General features: G+C 44.1%; 1 protein-coding gene across 1 annotated transcript in view; it reads right to left on the minus strand.

Moving 5' to 3' along the window:
• Window positions 1-1,546: 1,546 nt before the first annotated feature.
• The window catches only part of LOC139373407 (protein argonaute-3-like), a 49,059-nt gene continuing 25,109 nt past the window's right edge, over window positions 1,547-25,496 (minus strand). Inside the window, exons 13-19 of the mRNA XM_071113871.1 lie at window positions 5,965-6,124; window positions 5,180-5,270; window positions 4,815-5,009; window positions 4,494-4,628; window positions 4,288-4,389; window positions 3,808-4,007; window positions 1,547-3,586 (exon numbers count right to left, since the gene is read on the minus strand). Coding sequence (XP_070969972.1) covers window positions 3,478-3,586; window positions 3,808-4,007; window positions 4,288-4,389; window positions 4,494-4,628; window positions 4,815-5,009; window positions 5,180-5,270; window positions 5,965-6,124 — 992 coding nt within the window. The 3' untranslated portion in view covers window positions 1,547-3,477. The remainder of the gene's footprint in view (window positions 3,587-3,807; window positions 4,008-4,287; window positions 4,390-4,493; window positions 4,629-4,814; window positions 5,010-5,179; window positions 5,271-5,964; window positions 6,125-25,496) is intronic.

The following is a 25,496-nucleotide window of genomic DNA, read 5'->3' on the forward strand; positions in this document are numbered from 1 at the left end:
AAACTCCAAGCGGGCTGTCATGTGCCTTCAACTGAGGAATACATCCGTCTGTCCACTCTACCATAAAAGGCCTGATTGGTGGAGTGCTGCAGAGATGGGAGAACCTTCCAGAAGGACAACACAAAGGAACTCTGTCAGAGTGACCATCGGGTTCTTGGTTACCTCCCTGACCAGGGCCCTTCTCCCCCGATTGCTCAGTTTGGACAGGTGGCCAGATCTAGGAAGAGTCTTGGTGGTTCCAAACTTCTTCTATTTAAGAATGACGGAGGCCACTATGCTCTTGCAGATCTTCAATGCTGCAGACATTTTTTGGTATCTTCCCCCATAACTGTGCATCAACACAATCCTGTCATGGAGCTTAGACATTTCCTTCAACTTTCATCACTCACAGATTTTGCTCTGACATGCACTGTCAACTGTGGGACCTTATATAGACAGGTCTGTGCCTTTCCAAATCATGTCCAATCAATTGAATTTACCACAGCTCAATTTCAAGTCTCATAGCTAAGGGTTTGAATACGTATGTAAATAAAGTATAATTTTTGAGCAAAAACCTGTTTTTGCTTTGTCATTATTGGGTAGTGTTTGTAGATTCATGAGGAGAAAATCTATTTTAGAATAAGGCTGTAACGTAACAAAATGTAGAAAAAGGGTCTGAATACTTTCCGAATGCACTGTAGGCTGCCACGCGTCTCCCCTGTATTATCCCCCAGCCTCAGAATAATGCTGCATTCGTAAACCAAGTGGGAATTCACCACATACAACTGGGAAAATCCACTTGAATGGCCCTCCAACTGCCAATTACTAGTGGTAAATTTGTCCATCATCCTGTGCTCCCACATGATGACCTCTGTCACCTACTAAGGAAATGACCTCGATAACAGCATTTTCGGAAGTTAAATGCAACAAAACATTTCTAAATAGCAATCTATTAATATGGTTTTTGAACCCTTTAATGTGTTTGCAAGCATGAGAGCTGTACTTTTAATTTATGGTTTACGCAGCTTGTTAGCCATTAGCCAATCGGCATTTCTCAATGAGTTCAAAGCACGTGAATGCATCCCACTAGTATTTCCGACTTCACAACTGGTAAATTCCCACCTCCCACGAACGGCAGCATAAGTTTACAATGCCCCCCCCCCCAGATGCAAAACCCCGCCCACTGGGCTCTAGAGGTCAATTCCGTGGCATCGTAGAGAGATAATTCCTTCCCGTTTTACTGCTGTACAGACATTTTTTAAATGTTTTATCACACAAGCAGGGCAGCTACACATTAGCACACAGTTACAGTTGATGAGATCATACCGACACTGTTCTTTAGGTTAAATCAGATGCTGGTAATGTCTGACATTTTGCTGGGACTTAATTCACACATACAGTTTGGCCCCCGGGGTACTGATGACTAAAAGACCATACCCTCTGGGAATGAAAGCATGTCCCCTGTATTATAAGTGGAAAGTCCTCTCTACTGTTACACCTGATCCTTTAAACACGAAGCTCATAATGTCTGAATACAACAGAGGGGGTTCTACTACCCCCCCCCCCCCCCCCCCCCCATACTGCACCTCTCAGCACCAGGGTATGTGTCTCACCTGAAACACATGCATCTTTAAGTGCAGTAAATTGTCATATATTTTTATAGTCTCTCTTTGTAGGAATATATATGAACAAAATAACATATGGTATAGCAGCTAGTTTGGTTTCTGGTAACTATAGGACAATGAGTGTGGCAGAGTGCTGGCCATGCTACAACACTGCCTCTTCTTTTGCAGTGAGAGCGGGGATCACCTGTGTCCCAGTCGGACAAGGCTCATACCACCCATGCTTCAAGCCCCATGCAGATGACCCCAGTCCTCCCCCTCACAATCCCACGAGGCACATTGAGTTTCGTCTCGTTCCAGCTTGACCAAACCAAAGGCCTCGCCTGGAGGATACTGCACAGCAAGGCAAAGCCCTTCAAAATGTGACAAAACGGCTTGATAAAACTCTGAAATTTGAAGGCTTACTTTGAACAGTGCAAAATGAGTCCTCCACTAGAGGGTTAAAATGAACCATACAGATCTGTTAGCTAACTGTCCCCACCTTCAATTGACCAGTCTACATATTAAAAAATAATTCACATTAAAAATGAAATCATGAAACTGAACCCATGCAGCCATACACGCTGTGCTCTCTAACCCCAGACATTTCTAGACAACATATCATGCTGACAGTAATGCCTGGATGAGATTATTTGACTGTATAACTAAACTAATTGACTGATCTCAGAGGAGCTCCAACTAAAATAGATACATCCTTGGTCTTTCAAATTCTTCTTTCCACCTAAAACGGGCACATAATTCACTCCATTTACTAAAAAACACGTATTGTGTCATGTCACCCCCACATAACCATTTTGTGGCATCAATCCTTGCCCCAGTTTACATTCTTTATCCGTTATCACCTGCCCATATCCGGTCATAATGGCCCAAAAATATACAAATCGGTGTGTTAACCATAGAACCCTTTTTATGCATTAACGACTTATTGCACTAAAAGGTGTGACATCAGTTCCTTAGTTCAAATTTGACAAAACGAACAGTGCTCTATTGCTGAAAATGAATGATAAATAAGATGAATCTCAAATCACAGAAGGATAAATAATAATAAAAACAAAGAGAGTGAAATCTGTCGCTACCACAGTGAAATCTGTAGCTACCACAGTGAAATCTGTAGCTACCACAGTGAACCGTAAAGGTTCTGAGTAGGTCCATGGTGTGGCCAGGGTTGATATTCTAAAAGTACGACAAACAATAGCTGTAAAACATTTTGTTTTTGTAAATGCCTTTTGATAGAGATAGAGATTGCCATGTTAAGTAAATCCCCATTGGCTTAAAGAGAGCAGAGTAACTGGGCGAGCAGCTTGCCCTATGAAAAATGGCATAGCTGTGATTCACAAGCGTTCTCGACTAACAGGCATCGCCATGGCAATCAGACTTCTACAGAACATACAAAGACACACATATAACGACAACAAGCTAACGAAGACATTTAAAAGAGGACAATTTATACGATTGAACATGGATAGGCAAGTCATCATATCAGCACTGGGTTGAGGAACAAGAATGATCCTCACTGGACCTGCTATGTCCCCACCCAACCCCTGAAACCATCCTTATCAATTCCCCTGTCTTGTCTTCTACACTCTGGCATTTTGAAAGTAAGACAAAGCAAAAGTTGAGCACAGCTCAAGGAGCAGTATCAGAGACGATCCATTAATGAAAAACACAGCAAAGGAGAACAGGCTGGGAGAGGATTGGCTGGTTTCATATTGCATAACGTTGCTGTACTCCCCCCTGGTTGTTGTTATCCTTTGTGGCTTGGCATCCCCTCATCGGGACCAGAGCTGCGCCAGCCCAAAGTCCGATATGCGATGGCTGACCCCCACTAGGACACAGAGGCTGATAGGGTGGGGTGTTGGGAGGGGTATTCTACCTCTCAGGCGAAATACATAGTCCTCAGTGTGTCGTGATGAATCTGAACAGCCTTGGCGAGGGCCGTGGGGTCTCGGCCGTTACTCTGCCCCGAGACATGGCTGCCCTCCGCACTGCGTGTGTTCAAGAGAAGGAAGTGAGGAAACGAGAAAGGGAAAAGGACAGAAAGAGAAGAGAACATTTCTCTTGAATGAACTTGACTATTATTTTATAGTCAATACATGACATCGGCCTCCAGTTTCTTTTTACCTGATAAACAGCATGAGACAGTGATTTTAGCCCTACAGAAAAGTATACTTGTTCACAATGAAATGAATCCCCCCCCCCGCCCCACCTGTCATGTTCTTTGTCCACCAGGTGGTAGCGGGCACGGAAGGCCACCAGGTGGGCGTAGTAGGCTGGCGCGGGGATGGAGACAGAGCGGGTGCAGCGGACGTAGGTGTGGCACAGCTGGTAGGTGAGCAGCTGAAACTCGTCAGCCGTGAAGCAGTTGTCGTCCCACAGGACGTGGTAATGGGATGGTCGGCTCGTACCCTGTAGGGAGAAGGCGAAGTCTGTAATACCACAGGAACAATGAGGGTTCCATGGAGAGGATACCAGCATTGATTCAACACTGACAACGAAGTGTAGTGGAAAGCAATAGAGGCCGACGAACCTCTGAGAAAGTATCAATGACGGCAAGAGTCGACATTAGGGAGAAATAAGCAGGATATACTACCTGAACTTGTTCAATAAGAATGCTGACTTTAGTATTACAACGTTTTCCCATTGTATGCCTATTGAACATAACCCTGGTGTGAGTCTTGACACACACCTGTATTCCTGCGTGGCTGCAGAGGTAAAAGTCAAACTCATAGGGGTGAGTGATATCTGTGTCCACAGTGGTGCCTGCAGGAATGTTACCACTCCGTCCAACCTGCCAAAGAAACAACACCCCATTTAAAAACAGTTCAACCACCAATCTAAGCCTAGCAGATAAAGTCAATCAATGTACAAGGAGAGATCCATAGCACTGCTTACCCGCTCATTGCGGTCTGCACAGAAGAGGCGTGTGTGGTGGCGTTTCTGCACTACGATGTAGGTGATGCCCGGCTGGTACTCCTTCTCCAACATGATACAGGCTTCCCTGATCGCCAGCAGCTCATAGTACAGCACCTGCCACACAGAGAGAAGTCAACTCACCAGCAAAGAGTGGCACGCGGTGAAGAATTCAAGTTTAAGGCTAATAGTCTATGAAGAACATTTTTGTAATACATGTATTTCTCAACATAGGGACATAATTTGGGTTGGCTGTCAACTTTAAATGAGAGATTGAAGGGGGACATAAGTATTTTAACTAACCTGTCTGAACTGTCCCTCTGACACGCCATCCCTGTAAAATATGATTCTGGTGGGTTTGTAGCGGGTAGACTTGTAGAACTGGATGAGGAGCTCCCGCACCATGGAGGCCAGGTCCTGGATCACCTCCTGTCTGGGTCTCTGGACCCTCACTGTGGCACAGTACCTGCTGGGGTGGGCGTCCATACTGCCCACCACCTGGGACAGAAACATGACTTCTGACACCATGTTTCAGAACGCTATTGTAGCAAACTAGTAGATTTCCAATGTACTAGATCCATCAGACTCCATGACAACTAGATAGACAGACAAGGCAGTGTTTGTGAGGAAAGTGGAAATGGAAACTAGAGTGACAGGAAGAGACTGACCGCTGCGATGGATGGCTTCTTTCCGTCTCCGGCTGGAGGGTGAGTGACGTCGGCCCCCAGGAAGATAACAGGCTGCTGGAACACTGAGGGACTGGGTGAAGAGAGAGACAAACATCAGACATATACTACAGTCCAAAACTTTGGGGTCACTTTGAAATGTCCTTGTTTTTGAAAGGAAAGCAATTTGTTTGTCCAATGCCAATTTCTCGAATGGAATAGCCTTCATTTCTCAGAACAAGAATAGACTGACGAGTTTCAGAAGAAAGGTATTTGTTTCTGGCCATTTTGAGCCTGTAATCAAACCCACAAATGCTGATGCTCCAGATTCTCAGTCCGAAGAAGGCCAGTTTTAATGCTTATTTAAATCAGGACAACAGTTTTCGGCTGTGCTAACATAATTGCAAAAGGGTTTTCTAATGATCAATTAGCCTTTTAACTTGGATTAGCTAACACAACGTGCCATTGGAACACAGGAGGAGTGATGGTTGCTGATAATGGGCCTCTGTGCACCTATGTAGATATATTTTTAAAATCAGCCGTTTCCAGCTACAATAGTCATTCACAACATTAACAATGTCTATACTGTATTTCTGATCAATTTGATGTTATTCTAAATGGACACATTTTTTTCCAATAATAAGGACATTTCTAAGTTACCCCAAACTTTGAACAGTCGAGCATGTCCAAATAGGTTTTTGTCATACACTACATAGGTGTTTTCCATCATAAAGTATATATGCGTTTCTGCTAAATAGGGGTTTTCTGCCTGTGGCACTTTGCTTTACCGTTGGTGTGGGACCAGGATGTTGTTGATGCCCCCCAGTTTGACGTTGATCTTGAGGCAGAGGTTGGAAAGGGTCTGGGGGGACGTCTTCACCACGTTCTTCACCTGGACACACTGAGTGGCCATGCCGAGAAGGGTGTCTCCAACCCGCTTTACCTCAGCTGTTAGAGAGACAAAGGGAACCATTTTACACCTGGTGTCATATTGTAGGACACAGGTAACCATTTACATCCAATGCCATATTGTAGACGTCGGTAAACATCTTACACTTAATGCCATCTTGTACATGGTATACTCTGGCTATGTCGTGGAAAATACACAATTAGTAGAGGTCGACCGATTATGATTTTTCAACTCCGATACTGAATATTGGAGGACCAAAATATATATATTTGTAATAATGACAATTACAACAATACTGAACGAACAATGAACACTTATTTCAACTTAATATAATACATAAATAAAATCTATTTAGTCAAATAAATAATGAAATATGTTCAATTTTGGTTTAAATAATGCAAAAACACAGTGTTGGAGAAGAAAAGTAAAAGTGCCATATGTGCCATGTAAAAAAAGCTAGCATTTAAGTTCCTTGCTCAGAACATGAGAACAAATCAAATCAAATTTTATTTGTCACATACACATGGTTAGCAGATGTTAGTGCGAGTGTAGCGAAATGCTTGTGCTTCTAGTTCCGACAATGCAGTAATAACCAACAAGTAATCTAGCTAACAATTCCAAAACTACTACCTTACAAGTGTAAGGGGATAAAGAATATGTACATAAAGATATATGAATGAGTGATGGTACAGAGCGGCATAGGCAAGATACAGTAGATGGTATTGAGTGCAGTATATACATATGAGATGAGTATGTAAACAAAGTGGCATAGTTAAAGTGGCTAGTGATACATGTATTACATAAGGATGCAGTAGATGATATAGAGTACAGTATATACATATACATATGAGATGAGTAATGTAGGGAACATTATATTAGATAGCATTGTTTAAAGTGGCTAGTGATATATTTTACATCATTTCCCATCAATTCCCATTATTAAAGTGGCTGGAGTTGAGTCAGTGTGTTGGCAGCAGCCACTCAATGTTAGTGGTGGCTGTTTAACAGTCTGATGGCCTTGAGATAGAAGCTGTTTTTCAGTCTCTCGGTCCCAGCTTTGATGCACCTGTACTGACCTCGCCTTCTGGATGATAGCGGGGTGAACAGGCAGTGGCTCGGGTTGTTGCTGTCCTTGATGATCTTTATGGCCTTCCTGTGACATCGGGTGGTGTAGGTGTCCTGGAGGGCAGGTAGTTTGCCCCCGGTGATGCGTTGTGCAGACCTCACTACCCTCTGGAGAGCCTTACGGTTGTGGGCGGAGCAGTTGCCGTACCAGGGGGTGATACAGCCCGACAGGATGCTCTCGATTGTGCATCTGTAGAAGTTTGTGAGTGCTTTTGGTGATAAGCCGAATTTCTTCAGCCTCCTGAAGTTGAAGAGGCGCTGCTGCGCCTTCTTCACGATGCTGTCTGTGTAGGTGGACCAATTCAGTTTGTCTGTGATGTGTACGCCGAGGAACTTAAAACTTACTACCCTCTCCACTACTGTTCCATCGATGTGGATAGGGGGGTGTTCCCTCTGCTGTTTCCTGAAGTCCACAATCATCTCCTTAGTTTTGTTGACGTTGAGTGTGAGGTTATTTTCCTGACACCACACTCCGAGGGCCCTCAGCTCCTCCCTGTAGGCCGTCTCGTCGTTGTTGGTAATCAAGCCTACCACTGTTGTGTCGTCCGCAAACTTGATGATTGAGTTGGAGGCGTGCATGGCCACGCAGTCGTGGGTGAACAGGGAGTACAGGAGAGGGCTCAGAACGCACCCTTGTGGGGCCCCAGTGTTGAGGATCAGCGGGGTGGAGATGTTGTTGCCTACCCTCACCACCTGGGGGCGGCCCGTCAGGAAGTCCAGTACCCAGTTGCACAGGGCGGGGTCGAGACCCAGGGTCTCGAGCTTGATGACGAGCTTGGAGGGCACTATGGTGTTAAATGCCGAGCTGTAGTCGATGAACAGCATTCTCACATAGGTATTCCTCTTGTCCAGATGGGTTAGGGCAGTGTGCAGTGTGGTTGAGATTGCATCGTCTGTGGACTTATTTGGGCGGTAAGCAAATTGGAGTGGGTCTAGGGTGTCAGGTAGGGTGGAGGTGATATGGTCCTTGACTAGTCTCTCAAAGCACTTCATGATGACGGAAGTGAGTGCTACGGGGCGGTAGTCGTTTAGCTCAGTTACCTTAGCTTTCTTATGAACAGGAACAATGGTGGCCCTCTTGAAGCATGTGGGAACAACAGACTGGGATAGGGATTGATTGAATATGTCCGTAAACACACCAGCCAGCTGGTCTGCGCAGGCTCTGAGGGCGCGGCTGGGGATGCCGTCTGGGCCTGCAGCCTTGCGAGGGTTGACACGTTTAAATGTTTTCCTCACGTCGGCTGCAGTGAAGGAGAGTCCGCATGTTTTAGTTGCGGGAGGTGTCAGTGGCACTGTATTGTCCTCAAAGCGGGAAAAAAAGTTATTTAGTCTGCCTGGGAGCAAGACATCCTGGTCCGTGACGGTGCTGGTTCTCTTTTTGTAATCCGTGATTGACTGTAGACCCTGCCACATACCTCTTGTGTCTGAGCCGTTGAATTGAGATTCTACTTTGTCTCTATACTGACGCTTAGCTTGTCTGATTGCCTTGCGGAGGGAATAGTTACACTGTTTGTATTCGGTCATGTTTCCAGTCACCTTGCCCTGATTAAAAGCAGTGGTTCGCGCTTTCAGTTTCACGCGAATGCTGCCATCAATCCACGGTTTCTGGTTTGGGAATGTTTTAATCGTTGCTATGGGAACGTCATCTTCAACGCACGTTCTAATGAACTCGCACACCGAATCAGCGTATTCGTCAATGTTGTCGTCTGACGCAATACGGAACATATCCCAGTCCACGTGATGGAAGCAGTCTTGGAGTGTGGAATCAGATTGGTCGGACCAGCGTTGAACAGACCTCAGCGCGGGAGCTTCTTGTTTTAGTTTCTGTCTGTAGGCAGGGATCAACAAAATGGAGTCGTGGTCAGCTTTTCCGAAAGGAGGGCGGACATATGAAAGCTGGTTGCAGTTATTATAGGATTTTTTGGACTATTTCTCTCTATACCATTTGTATTTCATATGCCTTTGACTATTGGATGTTCTTATAGGTACTATAGTATTGCCAGCCAAATCTCAGGAGTTGATAGTCTTGAAGTCAAACAGTACTGTGCTTCAAGCATTGCGAAGAGCTGCTGGCAAATGCAGGAAAGTGCTGTTTGAATGAATGCTTACATGCCTGCTGCTGCCTACCACCGCTCAGTCAGACTGCTCTATCAAATATCAAATCATAGACAATATAATAAAATAATATAAGAAATACACAGAAATACGAGCCTTAGGTCATTAATATGGTCAAATCTGGAAACGATCATTTCGAAAACAAAACATTCATTCTTTCAGTGAAATACGGAACCTTTACGTATTTTATCGAACGGGTGGCATAAGTCGAAATATTGCTGTTACATTGCACAACCTTCAATGTTATGTCAAAATTATGTACAATTCTGGCAAATTAATTACGGTCTTTGTTAGGAAGAAATGGTCTTCACACAGTTCGCAACGAGCCAGTCGGCCCAAACTGCTGCATATACCTCGACTCTGCTTGCACAGAACGCAAGAGAAGTGACACAATTTCCCTAGTTAATATTGCCTGCTAACATGAATTTCTTAATATATATATATATATATGCAAGTTTAAAAATATATACTTGTGTATTGATTTTAAGGCATTGATATTCATGGTTAGGTACATTGATGCAACGACAGTGCTTTTTAAAACTCCAGACAACTGTATATCCACAGTAAAACGAGTCCTATATCGACATAACCTGAAAGGCTGCTCAGCAAGGAAGAAGCCACTGATCCAAAACCGCCATCAAAAAGCAAGACTACGGTTTGCAACTGTACATGGGGACAAAGATAGTACTATTTGGAGAAATCTCCTCTGGTCTGATGAAACAAAAATATAACTGCTTGGCCATAATGACTATCGTAATGTTTGGAGCAAAAAGGGGGGGGGCTTGCAAGCCGAAGAACACCATCCCAACCGTAAAGCACGGGGGTGGCAGCATCATGTTGTGGGAGTACTTTGCTGCAAGAGGGACTAGTGCATTTCACAAAATAGATGGCATCATGACGGAAGGAAAATTATGTGGATATATTGAAGCAATATCTCAAGACATCAGTCAGGAAATTAAAGCTTGGTTGCAAATGGGTCTTCCAAATGGACAATGACCCCCAAGCATATTTCCAAAGTTGTGGCAAAATGGCAAAAAGGACCACAGTCAAGGTATTGGAGTGGCCATCACAAAGCCCTGACCTCCATACTATAGAAAATTTGTGGGCAGAACTGAAAAAGCATGTGTGAGCAAGGAGGCCAACAACCTGACTCAGTTACACCAGCTCTGTCAAGAGGAATGGGCCAAAATTCACCCAACTGATTGTGGGAAGCTTGGCTACCTGAAACGTTTGACCCAAGTTAATCAATTTAAAGGCAATGCTACCAAATACTAATTGAGTGTATGTAAACTTCTGACCCACTGGGAATGTGATGAAAGAAATAAAAGCTCAAATAAATCACTCTACAATTATTATGACATTTCACATTCTTAAAATAAAGTGGTGATCCTAACTGACCTAAAACAGGGAATTTTTACTAGGATTAAATGTCAAGAATTGTGAAAAACTGAGTTTAAATGTATTTGGCTAAGGTGTATGTAAACTTCCGACTTCAATTGTAAATACTTTTGTACCCGTTTCCTCCAGCATCTTCACAAGGTCCTTTGCTGTTGTTCCGGGATTGATTTGCACTTTTCACACCAAAGTACGTTCATCTCTAGGAGACAGAACGCATCTCCTTCCTGAGGGGTATGACGGCTGTGTGGTCCCATGGCGTTTACAATTGCGTACTATTGTTTGTACAGATGAACGTGGTACCTTCAGGCGTTTGGAAATTGCTCCCAAGTATGAACCAGACTTGTGGAGGTCAACAATTTTTTTCTGAGGTTTTGGCTGATTTCTTTTGATTTTCCCATGATGTTAAGCAGAGGCACTGAGTTTGAAGGTAGGCCTTGAACTACATCCACAGGTACACCTCCAAATGACTAAAATGTTGTCAATTAGCCTGTTGTCAATCAGAAGCTTCTAAAGCCATGACATCATTGTTCTGGAATTTAAAGGCATAGTCAACTTATTGTATATCATCTTGATCCACTGGAATTGTAACACAGTGAAAGTGAAATAATCTCTGTAAACAATTTTTTGAAAAATGACTTGTGTTATGCACAAAGCATCTTGCCACCTTGATGTAATTAAATGTATCACTAGCCACTTTAAACAATGCCACTCTATATAATGTTTTCATACCCTACATTACTCATCTCATATGTATATACTGTACTCTATACCATCTACTGCATCTTGCCTATGCCGTTCGGGCATCACCCATTCATATATTTTTATGTACATATTCGGATCCATTCCTTTGTGTATAAGAGGTAGTTGTTGTGAAAGTGTTAGGTTATATTACTTGTTAGATATTATTGCATGGTCGGAACTAGAAGCACAAGCATTTCGCTGCACTCGCATTAACATCTGCTAACCATCTGTATGTGACAAATACATTTGATTTGAAGTAGATGTCCTAACCGACTTGTCAAAAGTATAGGTTGTTAACAAGAAATTTGTGGAGTGGTTGAAAAACGAGTTTTAATGACTCCAACCTAAGTATATGTAAACTTCAGACTTCAACAGTAGCTGTAAGCCCTGTCTTATGACTAAGAGCCCTTTGGATGCAACTGCAGAATGTGACAGACATCCCGTGGGTTTACCAACTACAGAAAGTCACATATATGGAAACTTGCAGAAAGGAGTACATAGTGTTTGTTCTTTTGAATGCAGTTAGCACAAGCTTGATAGCCCGAGGGCTCAACCGTCCATCTTAAGTCTGCACGGACAACTAATTACCTTTTACACACGATCTGCTGACTGCCACGTATACAGGAAGGGGTTGTATTTTCTCAATAAAGCAAGGACCCGACTATGTTTGTTAAGCTTTCAACTCTGAGCCATTATTGGTGATGGTTGATGGCTTCGTTTTTGTAAATCTTATAAAATTGTTGTTTGAAAGAGCAATTCTATAGGAAGAGAGAGACTAACACAATTTGGCGACGAGGAGGGATGGCAACTCCGCTTGCTGATTGCTCCCGAGGAGACCGAGGGATGACGTATGTACGTCGTCCCCACAGTGACTGTACGTGCATACCCCAACCAGAAGCCGTGGATAACAGACAACATTCGCACTGAGCTAAAAGGGTAGAGCTGCTGCTTTCAAGAAGCGGAACTCTAACCCAGAAGCTTATAAGAAATCCCGCTATTCCCTCCGATGAACCATCAAACAGGCAAAGCGTCAATACAGGACTAAGATCGAATCGTACTACACCGGCTCCGATGCTCAACGGCTGTGGCAGGGCTTGCAAACTATTATAGACTACAAAGTGAAGCACAGCCGAGAGCTGCCCAGTGAGACGAGCCTACCAGACGAGCTAAATAACTTATATTCTTGCTTCGAGGCAAGTAACACTGAAACATGCATGAGAGCATCGTCAGGTGTAAATATATGAGCTATGTGATTCCAGGACAGGGTCCTGAAGAAATATGCCATGGGATACCATCGTCAGGTGTAAATGTATGAGCTATGTGATTCCAGGACAAAGTCCTGAAGAAATATGCCATGGGTTACCATCCTCAGGTGTAAATGTATGAGCTATGCGATTCCAGGACAAAGTCCTGGAGAAATATGCCATGGGTTACCATCGTCAGGTGTAAATGTATGAGCTATGTGATTCCAGGACAAAGTCCTGAAGAAATATGCCATGGGTTACCATCGTCAGGTGTAAATGTATGAGCTATGTGATTCCAGGAAAAAGTCCTGGAGAAATATGCCATGGGTTACCATCGTCAGGTGTAAATGTATGAGCTATGTGATTCCAGGACAGGGTCCTGAGGTTCAAGTCAAAAATATTCCTGCAGCTTAGACAAACATTGTAAAATAGAATTAATGAATCAGTGTACTGGTGAAAGTTAGTTATGATTGGGAAACCAGCTATAAATGTAAAACCTACGTGAGAATTTGCATAGGGGGAACTGCCATTTGGGTATAACATTTAAAATAAAATAATGAAGAAATTATATAAATTATATTTTATATTATATAAATTATATAAAAATATATTTTAGAATTATAAGAAAGGAAGATGGATGGGTTCGGATTTCTAAACTTTAAATATGATTAATCATTAGTTATAATAGAGACATGAGGGGTGCCATAGTCTAGGGTCTACACCAGAAGTTAATGGTTATCTGTAGGAGGAAGGTATATGGTGGGTGCAATTAAGCTTGGAATGTGCTAAGTGTAGGGAAAACGATCACGTGGCAGGCACTGATAAGGGGAGAGCCATGGATTAGTGATGAAGGGGGTCGAGGTCAGGTCACTTTGTTTCCTGCCTAGCAGCAGAGATGTGTTGCGAGAATGTTGCGAGAAGGAAGAGATTCCACCCCACTGCTCAAAAAAATAAAGGGAACACTAAAATAACACATCCTAGATCTGAATGAATGAAATATTCTTATTAAATACTTTTTTCTTTACATAGTTGAATGTGCTGACAGAAATCACACAAAAATGATCAATGGAAATCAAATTTATCAACCCATGGAGGTCTGGATTTGGAGTCACACTCAAAATTAAAGTGGAAAACCACACTACAGGCTGATCCAACTTTGATGTAATGTCCTTAAAACAAGTCAAAATGAGGCTCAGTAGTGTGTGTGGCCTCCACGTGCCTGTATGACCTCCCTACAACGCTTGGGCATGCTCCTGATGAGGTGGCGTATGGTCTCCTGAGGGATCTCCTCCCAGACCCGAACTAAAGCATCCGCCAACTCCTGGACAGTCTGTGGTGCAACGTGGCGTTGGTGGATGGAGCGAGACATGATGTCCCAGATGTGTTCAATTGGATTCAGGTCTGGGGAACGGGTGGGCCAGTTCATAGCATCAATGCCTTCCTCTTACAGGAACTGCTGACACACTCCAGCCACATGAGGTCTAGCATTGTCTTGCATTAGGAGGAACCCAGGGCCAACCGCACCAGTATATGATCTCACAAGGGGTCTGAGGATCTCATCTCGGTACCTAATGGCAGTCAGGCTACCTCTGGCGAGCACATGGAGGGCTGTGCGGCCCCCCAGTGAAATGCCACCCCACACCATGACTGACCCACCGCCAAACCGGTCATGCTGGAGGATGTTGCAGGCAGCAGTTCTCCACGGCGTCTCCAGACTCTGTCACGTGCTCAGTGTAAACCTGCTTTCATCTGTGAAGAGCACAGGGCGCCAGTGGCGAATTTGCCAATCTTGGCGTTCTCTGGCAAATGCCAAACGTCCTGCACGGTGTTGGGCTGTAAGCACAACCCCCACCTGTGGACGTCAGGCCCTCATACCACCCTCGTGGAGTCTGTTTCTGACCGTTTGAGCAGACACATGCACATTTGTGGCCTGCTGGAGGTCATTTTGCAGGGCTCTGGCAGTGCTCCTCCTTGCACAAAGGCGGAGGTAGAGGTCCTGCTGCTGGGTTGTTGCCCTCCTACGGCCTCCTCCACGTCTCCTGATGTACTGGCCTGTCTCCTGGTAGCGCCTCCATGCTTTGGACACTATGCTGACAGACCCAGCAAACCTTCTTGCCACAGCTCACATTGATGTGCCATCCTGGATGAGCTGCACTACCTGAGCCACTTGTGTGGGTTGTAGACTCCGTCTCATGCTACCACTAGAGTGAAAGCACCGCCAGCATTCAAAAGTGACCAAAACATCAGCCAGGAAGCATAGGAACTGAGAAGTGGTCTGTGGTCACCACCTGCAGAACCACTCCTTTATTGGGGGTGTCTTGCTAATTGCCTATAATTTCCACCTGTTGTCTATTCCATTTGCACAACAGCATGTGAAGTTTATTGTCAATCAGTGTTGCTTCCTAAGTGGACAGTTTGATTTCACAGAAGTGTGATTGACTTGGAGTTACATTGTGTTGTTTAAGTGTTCCCTTTATTTTTATGAGCCGTGTATATACCACCACTGGTGGAACCAATGTCTTTGTCTGCTCAGCTTTTCGATCCTTCGGGGGGAATAAACTTGGTTTAAGCTTTCATAGTGTCCATTGAGTTCTTACTCTGATATTTAGAACCAAACACCAATTAAACACTGTTGTTTGAATAGTGAATAGTGTATAGTGGAGTTTCACAATGGGAGCCAAGAGCAGCAAGGGAGAACCTTGCCTGACTGATCATCTCACGGGACCAGTGAAGGTCATGGCAGATAAATGGGGCAGGGACATTCTGGAACAGGTACCGCTCTGGCACAAAGTAGCAGATTTTCCCTTAAAAAGGTACATTGAGTGAAATCTTATTAGCAGAATGTAGAAATACCTTTTTGAAGTTTGAGGAAACCAAGAAAGCCAAGAAATGTGTATGTTTAGAAAGTGGGAGAGGGAAGCCAAAAGACAGACAGGAAAGTTAAAGGAATAATGCTGAAAGAAAGTAACAAGAAACACACGGAGGAAGATGAGAAAAGAAGGAGAAACACGGATGATGACTTTCCACCCCCTATTATAACCCTGTATCCACTTCACCAGCACCAGCCCTGGTTGTCCGACAGCAGCTCTCTCAGCCGTCTCTCCCCCACCGTAGCTCTACCAGCAGACCACTTGGAGGAGCAGAAATCCGTTCCGTGCACCGCCCACATTGAGTCCGGTCTCTGGTGTAGATGGACTCTGGGAACTTAGTCCACCATCGACGCCGACCCCTACATGTAAGTTCCTTACCCAAAACGGTCACGACCAGAACAGGTAAAAAAAGAAAAAAAAGAAAAGGGGGACCCGAACACAACATTTCTCCAGGCACCTTTGGTAACGTTCTCTAATTCACAACTGCGATCTGTGGACGGTGAGGAGGGCCATGTCGAATGGCACCCGCTCTTCGACATCCAAAAGACTTGGACGAAATGAAGAAGGACATTGCTAAAGAACTTACAAATCTTACAAAGGACACTGGTGATTTTACCACACAGCTACTTAAGTTGGCCGTACAAGCCATCTGCAGCTGAGATCACGCACATTTGCCGTGTCAAGATGAGGTTGCGATGGGCAGACGTTGAGGGAGGCTTTGATGAAAACTACCAATGGGAAGAGGGTGGAGCGTATCATACCCAACTGGTTACACTGTGTGATCAAATAAAATAAACATTACCCACCCATGACTGTTTGGGCAGCTATCCATAGTTGCACGCAGAAAGCTAAAGAGTCGTTGGAACACTACAGACATGGGCTGAAAACCTGCTACTGAAAGCATAGCGGGCTCAAACCAATGACTGATGGCCGCCGCAATGACTATGACAGCCTCTTTAAATCTGCCCTAATGAATGGAATTTTGCCAGCCCTTAGTAAACAGGTTAAAATGACCTGCATTGGCTGGGAAAGTAACAGTCTACAAGCACTTATTGAACACTGCAAACATGCTGAGAGGCAGCAACTGTCTCAAGAAGACAAGACAAAACAGAGAATAGAAAAAGAAGGAGTGAAGTTACAAGCTGCACAGGCTTTTTAAATCAAGGACAGGGCCAGCAGCGGCAGGCTCAGCGAAGACCTCAAAATAAGGAACATGTCGAAATGAACCTACCGAACAGGGGGCGTAGGAAAACCGGACCTCCACCGAAAACAACGCTTTACAACCCACATATGGACTGACGCAAGATCGAGCCAGCTGACACCCTTAGACAGCATTTAAAGATTTTTTTCCAACCCCCGTGAGGAGCCAATGGTTTGTCTCTTCGTCAGTGGTGAGCCAATCACATTTCTAGAAGATACTCGCTCTGCAATGTCTGCCATATATTTGGAATTGATGTCCAAACCTTCCACCACTATAGGAGCCTCGGGAGTGACTCTGAAAGAGTTAATTACACATGCATTTACCATCAATACATTTTTGGGGGAATGTTGTCCTGTAAATTTGGCAGGAAGCGATCTTCTCTGTAAATTGGGAATTCATATTCTTTGTGAAGGAAAAGGCCTCCCTGTTGTACAGCCTCAGGAGACGTCACCTCATGATGTTGTCCGACATGGTCTGAACATGAGTGGTACTATGCATGGGATGTACAGGATATTCATGGGTCACACTATGACCCTACTGATTTCATTTTATCAACTGCTCGCAGTTGTTGGAAACAGAAGGTAGTTTTATGTCACAGACTGGCTTACATTGCACCGCACATTTCTCACTATTGACAAGAGATTTAGATTATGAACAAAGTTGGCTGACCGGGACCATATCCAAGAGAGCTTACTTTGCAGTGATATGTATAGTGGGCCCCAATTTTGTGCTTTTCAGTGTTAAATTGAATACAGAACAGGCTTTGTTGTATGTATTTATGTATCGGTAGCTAAAAACAGATGTTGCTGCTTGGGAGGATATTGGTATTTGGTTGAAGTCGGTCTTGCAGGGATGGGTCTAAATTCTCCCCCAGCATTCATACTTCGTGTGTTCCATTGCTGTACATGTTCAATGAGATGTACATGGCCTTGATAGCACTAAACAGATGATTTCCATGGAGAATGAGTCGCCCTTGTTGATTGGTCTCCCGGACTCTCTAAGTATGACATTGGGCGAAAGAGGGGGGGCGTTGAACCGGCTTACTGTCACACCTAAGGACCCACACAGACCAAGCTGAACTCAGTATCCCCTAAGTGAGGAAGCTATCAAGGGGATTACCCCTGTTCATGCTTCATTGGTAGAAAGAGGAGCTATTGTGCCTTGTCCAGGCTCTCCCTGTAATACCGCCATTCTTTCTGTATGAAAAGCCTCAGGTGATTGGCGTTTTGTTCAAGATCTTAGACCTGTTAACGATGCAGTTTATGCAATGGCTCCTGCTGTGCCAAACCCCATTACGATTCTATCTTCTGTGCGGCAAAACGGTTTTCAGTTGTTGATTTGGCTAATGCTTTTTTATAGCATTCCCGTCGCACCAGAATGAATCACAGTTCTGGTTCGTGTTTAAGATTTTAAACAAGCGTTTGACTCGTCTGCCACCAAGGTTACTCGGAATCTCCGGTGGTATTTTCTGCTGCTTTGGCACAAAATAAATACAGTATGTCGACCTGTTACTGTGTTCTGAACAAGCATGTGAAGTCGACACCAGAGCTCTGTTAGTGTTTCTTGCTGAAAATTGCAGATAGAGGTCAGGGTGGGGTTGACAGACCTGCTCCACAATGCCAGCACAATCGTGGGGTTTACCATTATCATCAGTTGGCAAATATTTTTAAAACCAAATACTTTCAGACTTTTATTCAAGTAGTATTTTACAGGGTGACTTTCACTTTTACTTGAGTAAAAGTAAAGATACCTTAATAGAAAATGACTCAGTATGACAATGTTGTACTTTTTCCACCACTGCCTACGCAGGTACGACTGCTATAGATACTTAAGAGTGCAAAACTGCCATCACATCTGTCAGCTCAGGCTGCAGAATTATTTTCACTGACTAGGGTGTGCATTCTAGCTAAGGATAAAACTGTTACCATTTATACTGATAGCAGATACGCGTTCGGGGTGGTGCATGATTTTGGAACATTGTGGCTGCATCGTGGGTTCCTTACATCATCTGGTAAGACTGATTGCGAAACTATATAAAAAAAACTGTCTCTAAAGGGAATGCTATGGCTGCCATGGCTGCAAAGGCAGCTGCCGTGTTGATTGTTTCCCCCACTCTCCAAATGGTTTCACTTCCTGTTTCTGCAGCAAATATGTTTACATGATGTTTCTGATCTGCAATCAGGTGCAGAGCCTGGGGAGGTGAGACAGTGGAGGAAGAAGTGTTCCTTTGACAGCCTTCCCATTTTACCCAGATCTTGCTTCCCCTATGTGGCTAAGTTGACACATGGCCAAGATCATGTGTCAAAGGGGGAGTAGTAGAAATTGTACATCATTTTTTGGTTTCCTCCTGGATTTTGTGCTAAGTGTTTGATTTGTATGACTAAAAACGCAGGCAAAGGCTGCCTATGTCAACCCACCCAAGGCCCGAAGACCCTTTTGAGCACATAATGATGGACTTCATTGAGCTTACTCCATGCCAGGGGTATAGGTACTGCCTGGTTGATGCCTTCTCCAAATGGGTAGAAGCATTTCTTTGTAAGCATGCCACAGCAATGGCTGTAGCAAAGAACCTACTAAGGGAAATCATCCCTAAGTGAGGTCTGCCGTCCAAATGAACAGCTCTCATTTTGTAAATAGTGTTATTTCGAACATATCTGAAAGTTTGCAGATTGACCTGTAAATACATTGTGGTTATCATCCATCCAGTGGTGATCTCATAGAGAGAGCCAACCAAACACTGAAAATTAAATTGATTAAACTGATGACTGAGACCGGATTGCCATGGGTAACAGTAACGCCTCTGATGTACATGTCTGGACGCGCGCATCGTACCACTGGTTTAGCACCTCATGAAATACTCACAGGAAGGGTGAGTAACCCTAACCCACGATATTGCTTAACACTCCATTCCCACAGAACAAGTTGACATTGATGGGTTGCAAGGGTCAAATGGTAAGTTACTGTGCTGCACTTAATGTTCTGAAGTCTAGTTTTCCCAGGGTAGCACTTATTTGTTTTTCCTTTGCCTCGATGTGTGGTATGGATGGGGCTAGGTCTACATAAAGGGTGCACATTTTTAAACAATTCACAAAAAGCTCTGACCCGGGCCGTGAGGCCGATACGTAATCTTATTAAATATCAGTGATGCTATCAAGAGCAGTGTGCGGTTTCCTTTTTCCTTCATATTTTACCCAGGGTGAAAGCGGCTTTACCTGAATCAAAGGAAGGACCACTCCACAAACTTCAACCAGGCAATTGGGTGGTCATCAAGGACCTCCGCAGAAAGACCTGGCACCAACAGCGCTGGACTGGTCCATTCCAAGTGCTTCTGACAACCCAGACAGCAGTGAAAGTTGCAGAGAGGTCTATGTGGGTTCAGGCAAACCACTGTAGGAAGGTGCCCCACAACCCAGACGAGGATGTACCAGCTGATGTCCCGTCGTAGGCAATCCCAGATGCCATGGGAGGCCTAGGACCGGACTCTACGCATCATGTTTGTTGCTTTCGTGGTCAGTCTTCTCATTGCAGCTGCTGTATGGGTATGTTGCTAGCACGAGGGGGGAGTGTGCCAAATGATAGGTGACCATTGCTGTACATTCATACCCTAGAAGGCCAGAATCCCAGTTCGCCTCTTCACTGACGTTGAGACTGGTGTTTTGCGGGTACAATTTAAAGAAGCTGCCAGTTGAGGAATTGTGAGGCGTCTGTTTCTCAAACTAGACACTAATGTCATTGTCCTCTTGGTCAGTTTTGCACCGGGGCCTCCCACTCCTTTTTCTATTCTGGTTCGAGCCAGTTCGCGCTGTTCTGTGAAGGGAGTTGTACACAGCGTTTTACGAGATCTTCAGTTTCTTGCCAATTTCTCACATGGAATAACCTTCATTTTCTCAGAACAAGAACAGAATGATGAGTTTCAGAATAATGTTATTTGTTTCTGGCCATTTTGAGCCAGTAATCGAACCCACAAATGCTGATGCTCCAGATACTCAACTATTCAGACCCGTTGTATTGCTTCTTTAATCAGAACAGCAGTTTTCAGCTGTGCTAACATAATTGCAAAAGGGTTTTCTCTAATGATCAATTAGCCTTTTAAAATGATCAAATTGGATTAGCTAACATGACGTGCCATTGGAACACAGGAGTGATGTTGCTGATAATGGGCCTCCGTATGCCTATGTAGACATTCCATAAAAATCTGCCGTTTCCAGCTACAATAGTCATACAATAGTCATTTATAACATTAATGTTTACACTGATGTTATTTTCAATGGACAAAAACTGTTTTTCTTTAAAACAAGGACATTTCTAAGTGACCCCAAACTTTTGAACAGTAGTGTACATAAGTATTCGAACCCTTTGTTGTGAGACTCAAAATTGAACTCGGGTGCATCCTGTTTCCATTGATCATTGTTGAGATGTTTCTACAACTTGCAGTCCACCTGTGGTAAATTCAATTGATTGGACATGATTTGAAAAGGCACACACCTGTCTATATAAAAAGGTCCCAAAGTTGATAGTGCATGTCAGAACAAAAACCAAGTCAGGAGGTCGAAGGAATTTTCCGTAGAGCTCCGAGACAGGATTATTTCTAGGCACAGATCTGGGGAAGGGTACCAAAACATTTCTGCAGCATTGAAGGTCCCCAAGAACACAGTGGCCTCCATCATTCTTAACTGGACAAGTTTGGAAGCACCAAGACTCTTCCTAGAAATGGTCGCCCGGCAAAACTGAGCAATCGGGGTAGAAGGGCATTGGTCAAGTCTCTGACCTTGAAATAAGATTCTCTGGTCTGATGAAACCAAGATTGAACTCTATGGCCTGAATGCCAAGCTTCACGTCTGGAGGAAACCTGGCATCATCCCACCGGAGAAGGAGGGTGGTGGCAGCATCCATGTGGTGGGGATGTTTTTCAATAGCAGGGACTGGGAGACTAGTCAGGATCGAGGGAAAGATGAACAGAGCAAAGTACAGAGAGATCCTTGTTGAAAACCTGATCCAGAGTGCTCAGGACCTCAGACTGGGGCAAAGGTTCACCTTCCAACAGGAAAACGACCCTAAGCACACAGCCAAGACAACGCAGGAGTGGCTTCGGGACAAGTCTCTGAATGCCCTTGAATGACCCAGCAAGAGCCCGAACTTGAACCCCATCAAACATCTCTGGAGAGACCTGAAAATAAATGTGCAGCGACGCTCCCCAACCAACCTGACAGAGAGAGAGGATATGCAGAGAACAATGGGAGAAATTCCCAAATACAGGTGTGCCAAGCTTGCAGTCAGTAGAAAGCCCTTTTTAGTGTCCTAAGTTTTCATAACTGACCTTAATTGCCTACCATCTGTAAGCTGTTAGTGTCTTAACAACCGTTCCACAGGTGCATGTTCATTAATTGTTTATGGAACAAGCATGGGAAACAGTGTTTAAACCCTTTACAATGAAGATCTGTGAAGTTATTTGGATTTTTACGAATTATCTTTAAAAGACAGGGTCCTGAAAAAGGGACGTTTTTTCTGAGTTTATATCTCAATTGCAAAAGGTACTGTCCTTGGCTTGATAAAAACAAAATGCTGGGCAGTATTTTGTTGAGAAAACATAAGGAACATTATTTGTTGAATACAGAGGTTCAATCCAGTGTGCCTTATGGCTATTAGCTGGACCAAAATGTTTCCATTTGGGATAGTGATATCCGCACATACTATATGTCCTCTTCAGGTTGGGATGAGGAGCAGAGCAGCACAGATGGTCTCCCTGACTGCCCCTAAGAAGTCAGCAACATACTTCCGTGGACGCTAACACTATCTGCGGGGACGTTTTGTGCCTCTTGTCACGGATAAGAAGTACCAGCTCAACCTACCTCAGTACCCCAATACTGACTGTGTGTACCAGCTGCAGTGGTGCCGAGTGATATACAGTAGTGGAAAAAAACACTACTCATCGTGAAATGTGATTAAAGTAACACTCCCATTTACGCTTTTACCCTCCACTAAACCACTGGTGCCAACTGTTTAGAAAGGGCTGGAAAGTAAGTACACTTGGTTTTGAGAGGTTATCAACATCAGATGTTTACAATGGCAAGATAAAGTATGTGAACCCATTGCAATTAACAGGATTTCTGTATAAACTGATCATAAAATTGATCTGATCTTCATCTAAGTCACAACAATAGACAAACATAGTCTGCTTAAACTAATAACACACAAATTATTATATGCTTTCATGTCTTCATTGAACACACCGTGGGAGCGTTACTTTACTCACAGTGCAGGGTTGGAAAAGTATGTGAAACCTTGGATTTAATAACTGGTTGACCCTCCTTTGGCAGCAATAACCTCAACCAAACATTTTCTGAGGTGGCGGATCAGATCTGCACAACGGTCAGGAGGAATTTTGGACCATTCCTCTTTACAAAACTGTTTCAATTCAGCAATATTCTTGGGATGTCTGGTGTGAACAGCTCTCTTGAGATCATGCCCCAGCATCTAATTGGTTTGAGGTCAGGACTCTGACTGGGCCACTCCAGAAGGTGCATTATCTTCTGTTGAAGCCATTCGGTTATTGATTTTTTTCTGTGTTTTGGGTCGTTGTTCTGTTGCGTCACACAACTTCTGTTGAGCTTCAATTGGCGGACAGATAGCCTATCAAATAGCCTATCATTCTCCTGCAAAATGTCTTGATAAATTAATTCCCAATTTTTTCCTGTCGATGACAGCAAGCTGTCCAGCCCTGAGGCAGCAAACCAGCCCAAACCATGATCCACCCTCCACCATAGTTTACAGTTGGGATGAGGTTTTGACATTGGTGTGCTTTGCTTTTTTTCCCTCAACACAGTGTTGTGTGTTCCTTTCAAACAACTCAACTGTAGTTTCATCTGTACACGGAATATTTTGCCAGTGGCACTGTGGAACATCCAGGTGTACGTTTGCAAACTTCCGATGGAAGAAGCCACTGCTGTCCTCCTGTGAACACTTGAGTGGGTTGAGTCACTGATGTGATCTTCCTGTCTGGTTTGGTGCCCCCCCCCCTTGGGTTGTGCCGTGGCGGAGATCTTTGTGGGCTATACTCGGCCTTGTCTCAGGATGGTAAGTTGGTGGTTGAAGATATCCCTCTAGTGGTGTAGGGGGCTGTGCTTTGGCAAAGTGGGTGGGGTTATATCCTTCCTGTTTGGCCCTGGGTGTCATCGGATGAGGACACAGTGTCTCCTGACCCCTCCTGTCTCAGCCTCCAGTATTTATGCTGCAGTAGTTTATGTGTCGGGGGGCTAGGGTCAGTTTGTTATATCTGGAGTACTTCTCCTGTCCTATCCGGTGTCCTGTGTGAATTTAAGTATGCTCTCTCTAATTCTCTCTTTCTTTTTTTCTCTCTGAGGACCTGAGCCCTAGGACCATGCCTCAGGACTACCTGACATGATGACTCCTTGCTGTCCCCAGTCCACCTGGCCGTGCTGCTGCTCCAGTTTCAACTGTTCTGCCTGCGATTATTATTATTTGACCATGCTGGTCATTTATGAACATTTGAACATCTTGGCCATGTTCTGTTATCTGTTATAATCTCCACCCGGCCCCTCCACATAGCTTGGTTCCTCTCTAGGTTTCTTCCTAGGTTTAGGCCTTTCTAGGGAGTTTTTCCTAGCCACCGTGCTTCTACACCGGCATTGCTTGCTGTTTGGGGTTTTAGGCTGGGTTTCTGTACAGCACTTTGAGATATCAGCTGATGTACAAAGGGCTATATAAATTTAATTTGATCAGCATTCTTGTTTAGTGTTTTACGTATCACAGACTTGTCAGAGATGTTAGCGTGTTCCAGAGATTTTGATTTCTTCAGCTGACACTCTAGGATTCTTCTTGACCTCAGTGAGCATTCTGCACTGTGCTCCTGCAGTTATCTTTGCAGGATAGCCACTCCTAGGGAGAGTAGCAACAGTGCTGAACGTTTTCCATTTTATAGACAATTTGTCTTACTGTGCGCTGATGAACATAAAGGCTTTTAGAGATACTTTTGTAACCTTTTCCAACTTTATGCAAGTAATCAATTCTTAATCTTAGGTCTTCTGAGATCTCTTTTGTCCGAGGCATGGTTCACATCAGGCAATGCTTCTTGTGAATAGCAAACCCACATTTTGTGAGTGTTTTTTGTAGGGCAAGGCAGTTCTAACCAACATCTCCAATCTCATCTCATTGATTGGACTCCAGGTTAGCGGACTCCTGATTCCAATTAGCTTTTGGAGAAGTCATTAGCCTAGTGGTTCAATATAGACTAAATAAAATAAAATACAGTAATGTGTGTGTTATTACATTTAAAACACACTGTTTGTCTGTTTGTGTGACTTAGATGAAGATCAGATCAAATTTGATGACCAATGTATATAGAAATCCAGGCAATTCCAAAGGGTTCAAATACTTTCCAGATTTTGGAATCTTCAAAGTAGCCACCCTTTGTCTTGACAGCGTTGCACACTCTTGGCATTCTCTTAACCAGCTTCATGAGGAATGCTTTTCCAACAGTCTTGAATGAGTTGCCACATATGTAGAGCACTTGTTGGCTGCTTTTCCTTCACTCTGCGGTCCAACTCATCCCAAACCATTTCAATTGGGTTGAGGTCGGGTGATTGTGGAGGCCAGGTCATCTGATGCAGCAATCCATCACTATCCTTAGTCAAATAGCCCTTACACAGCCCGGAGGTGTGTTTTGGGTCATTGTCCTGTTGAAAAACAAATGACAGTG

The sequence above is a fragment of the Oncorhynchus clarkii genome, chromosome 18 (assembly GCF_045791955.1).
Source record: "Oncorhynchus clarkii lewisi isolate Uvic-CL-2024 chromosome 18, UVic_Ocla_1.0, whole genome shotgun sequence".
Taxonomy (NCBI): Eukaryota; Metazoa; Chordata; class Actinopteri; order Salmoniformes; family Salmonidae; genus Oncorhynchus; species Oncorhynchus clarkii.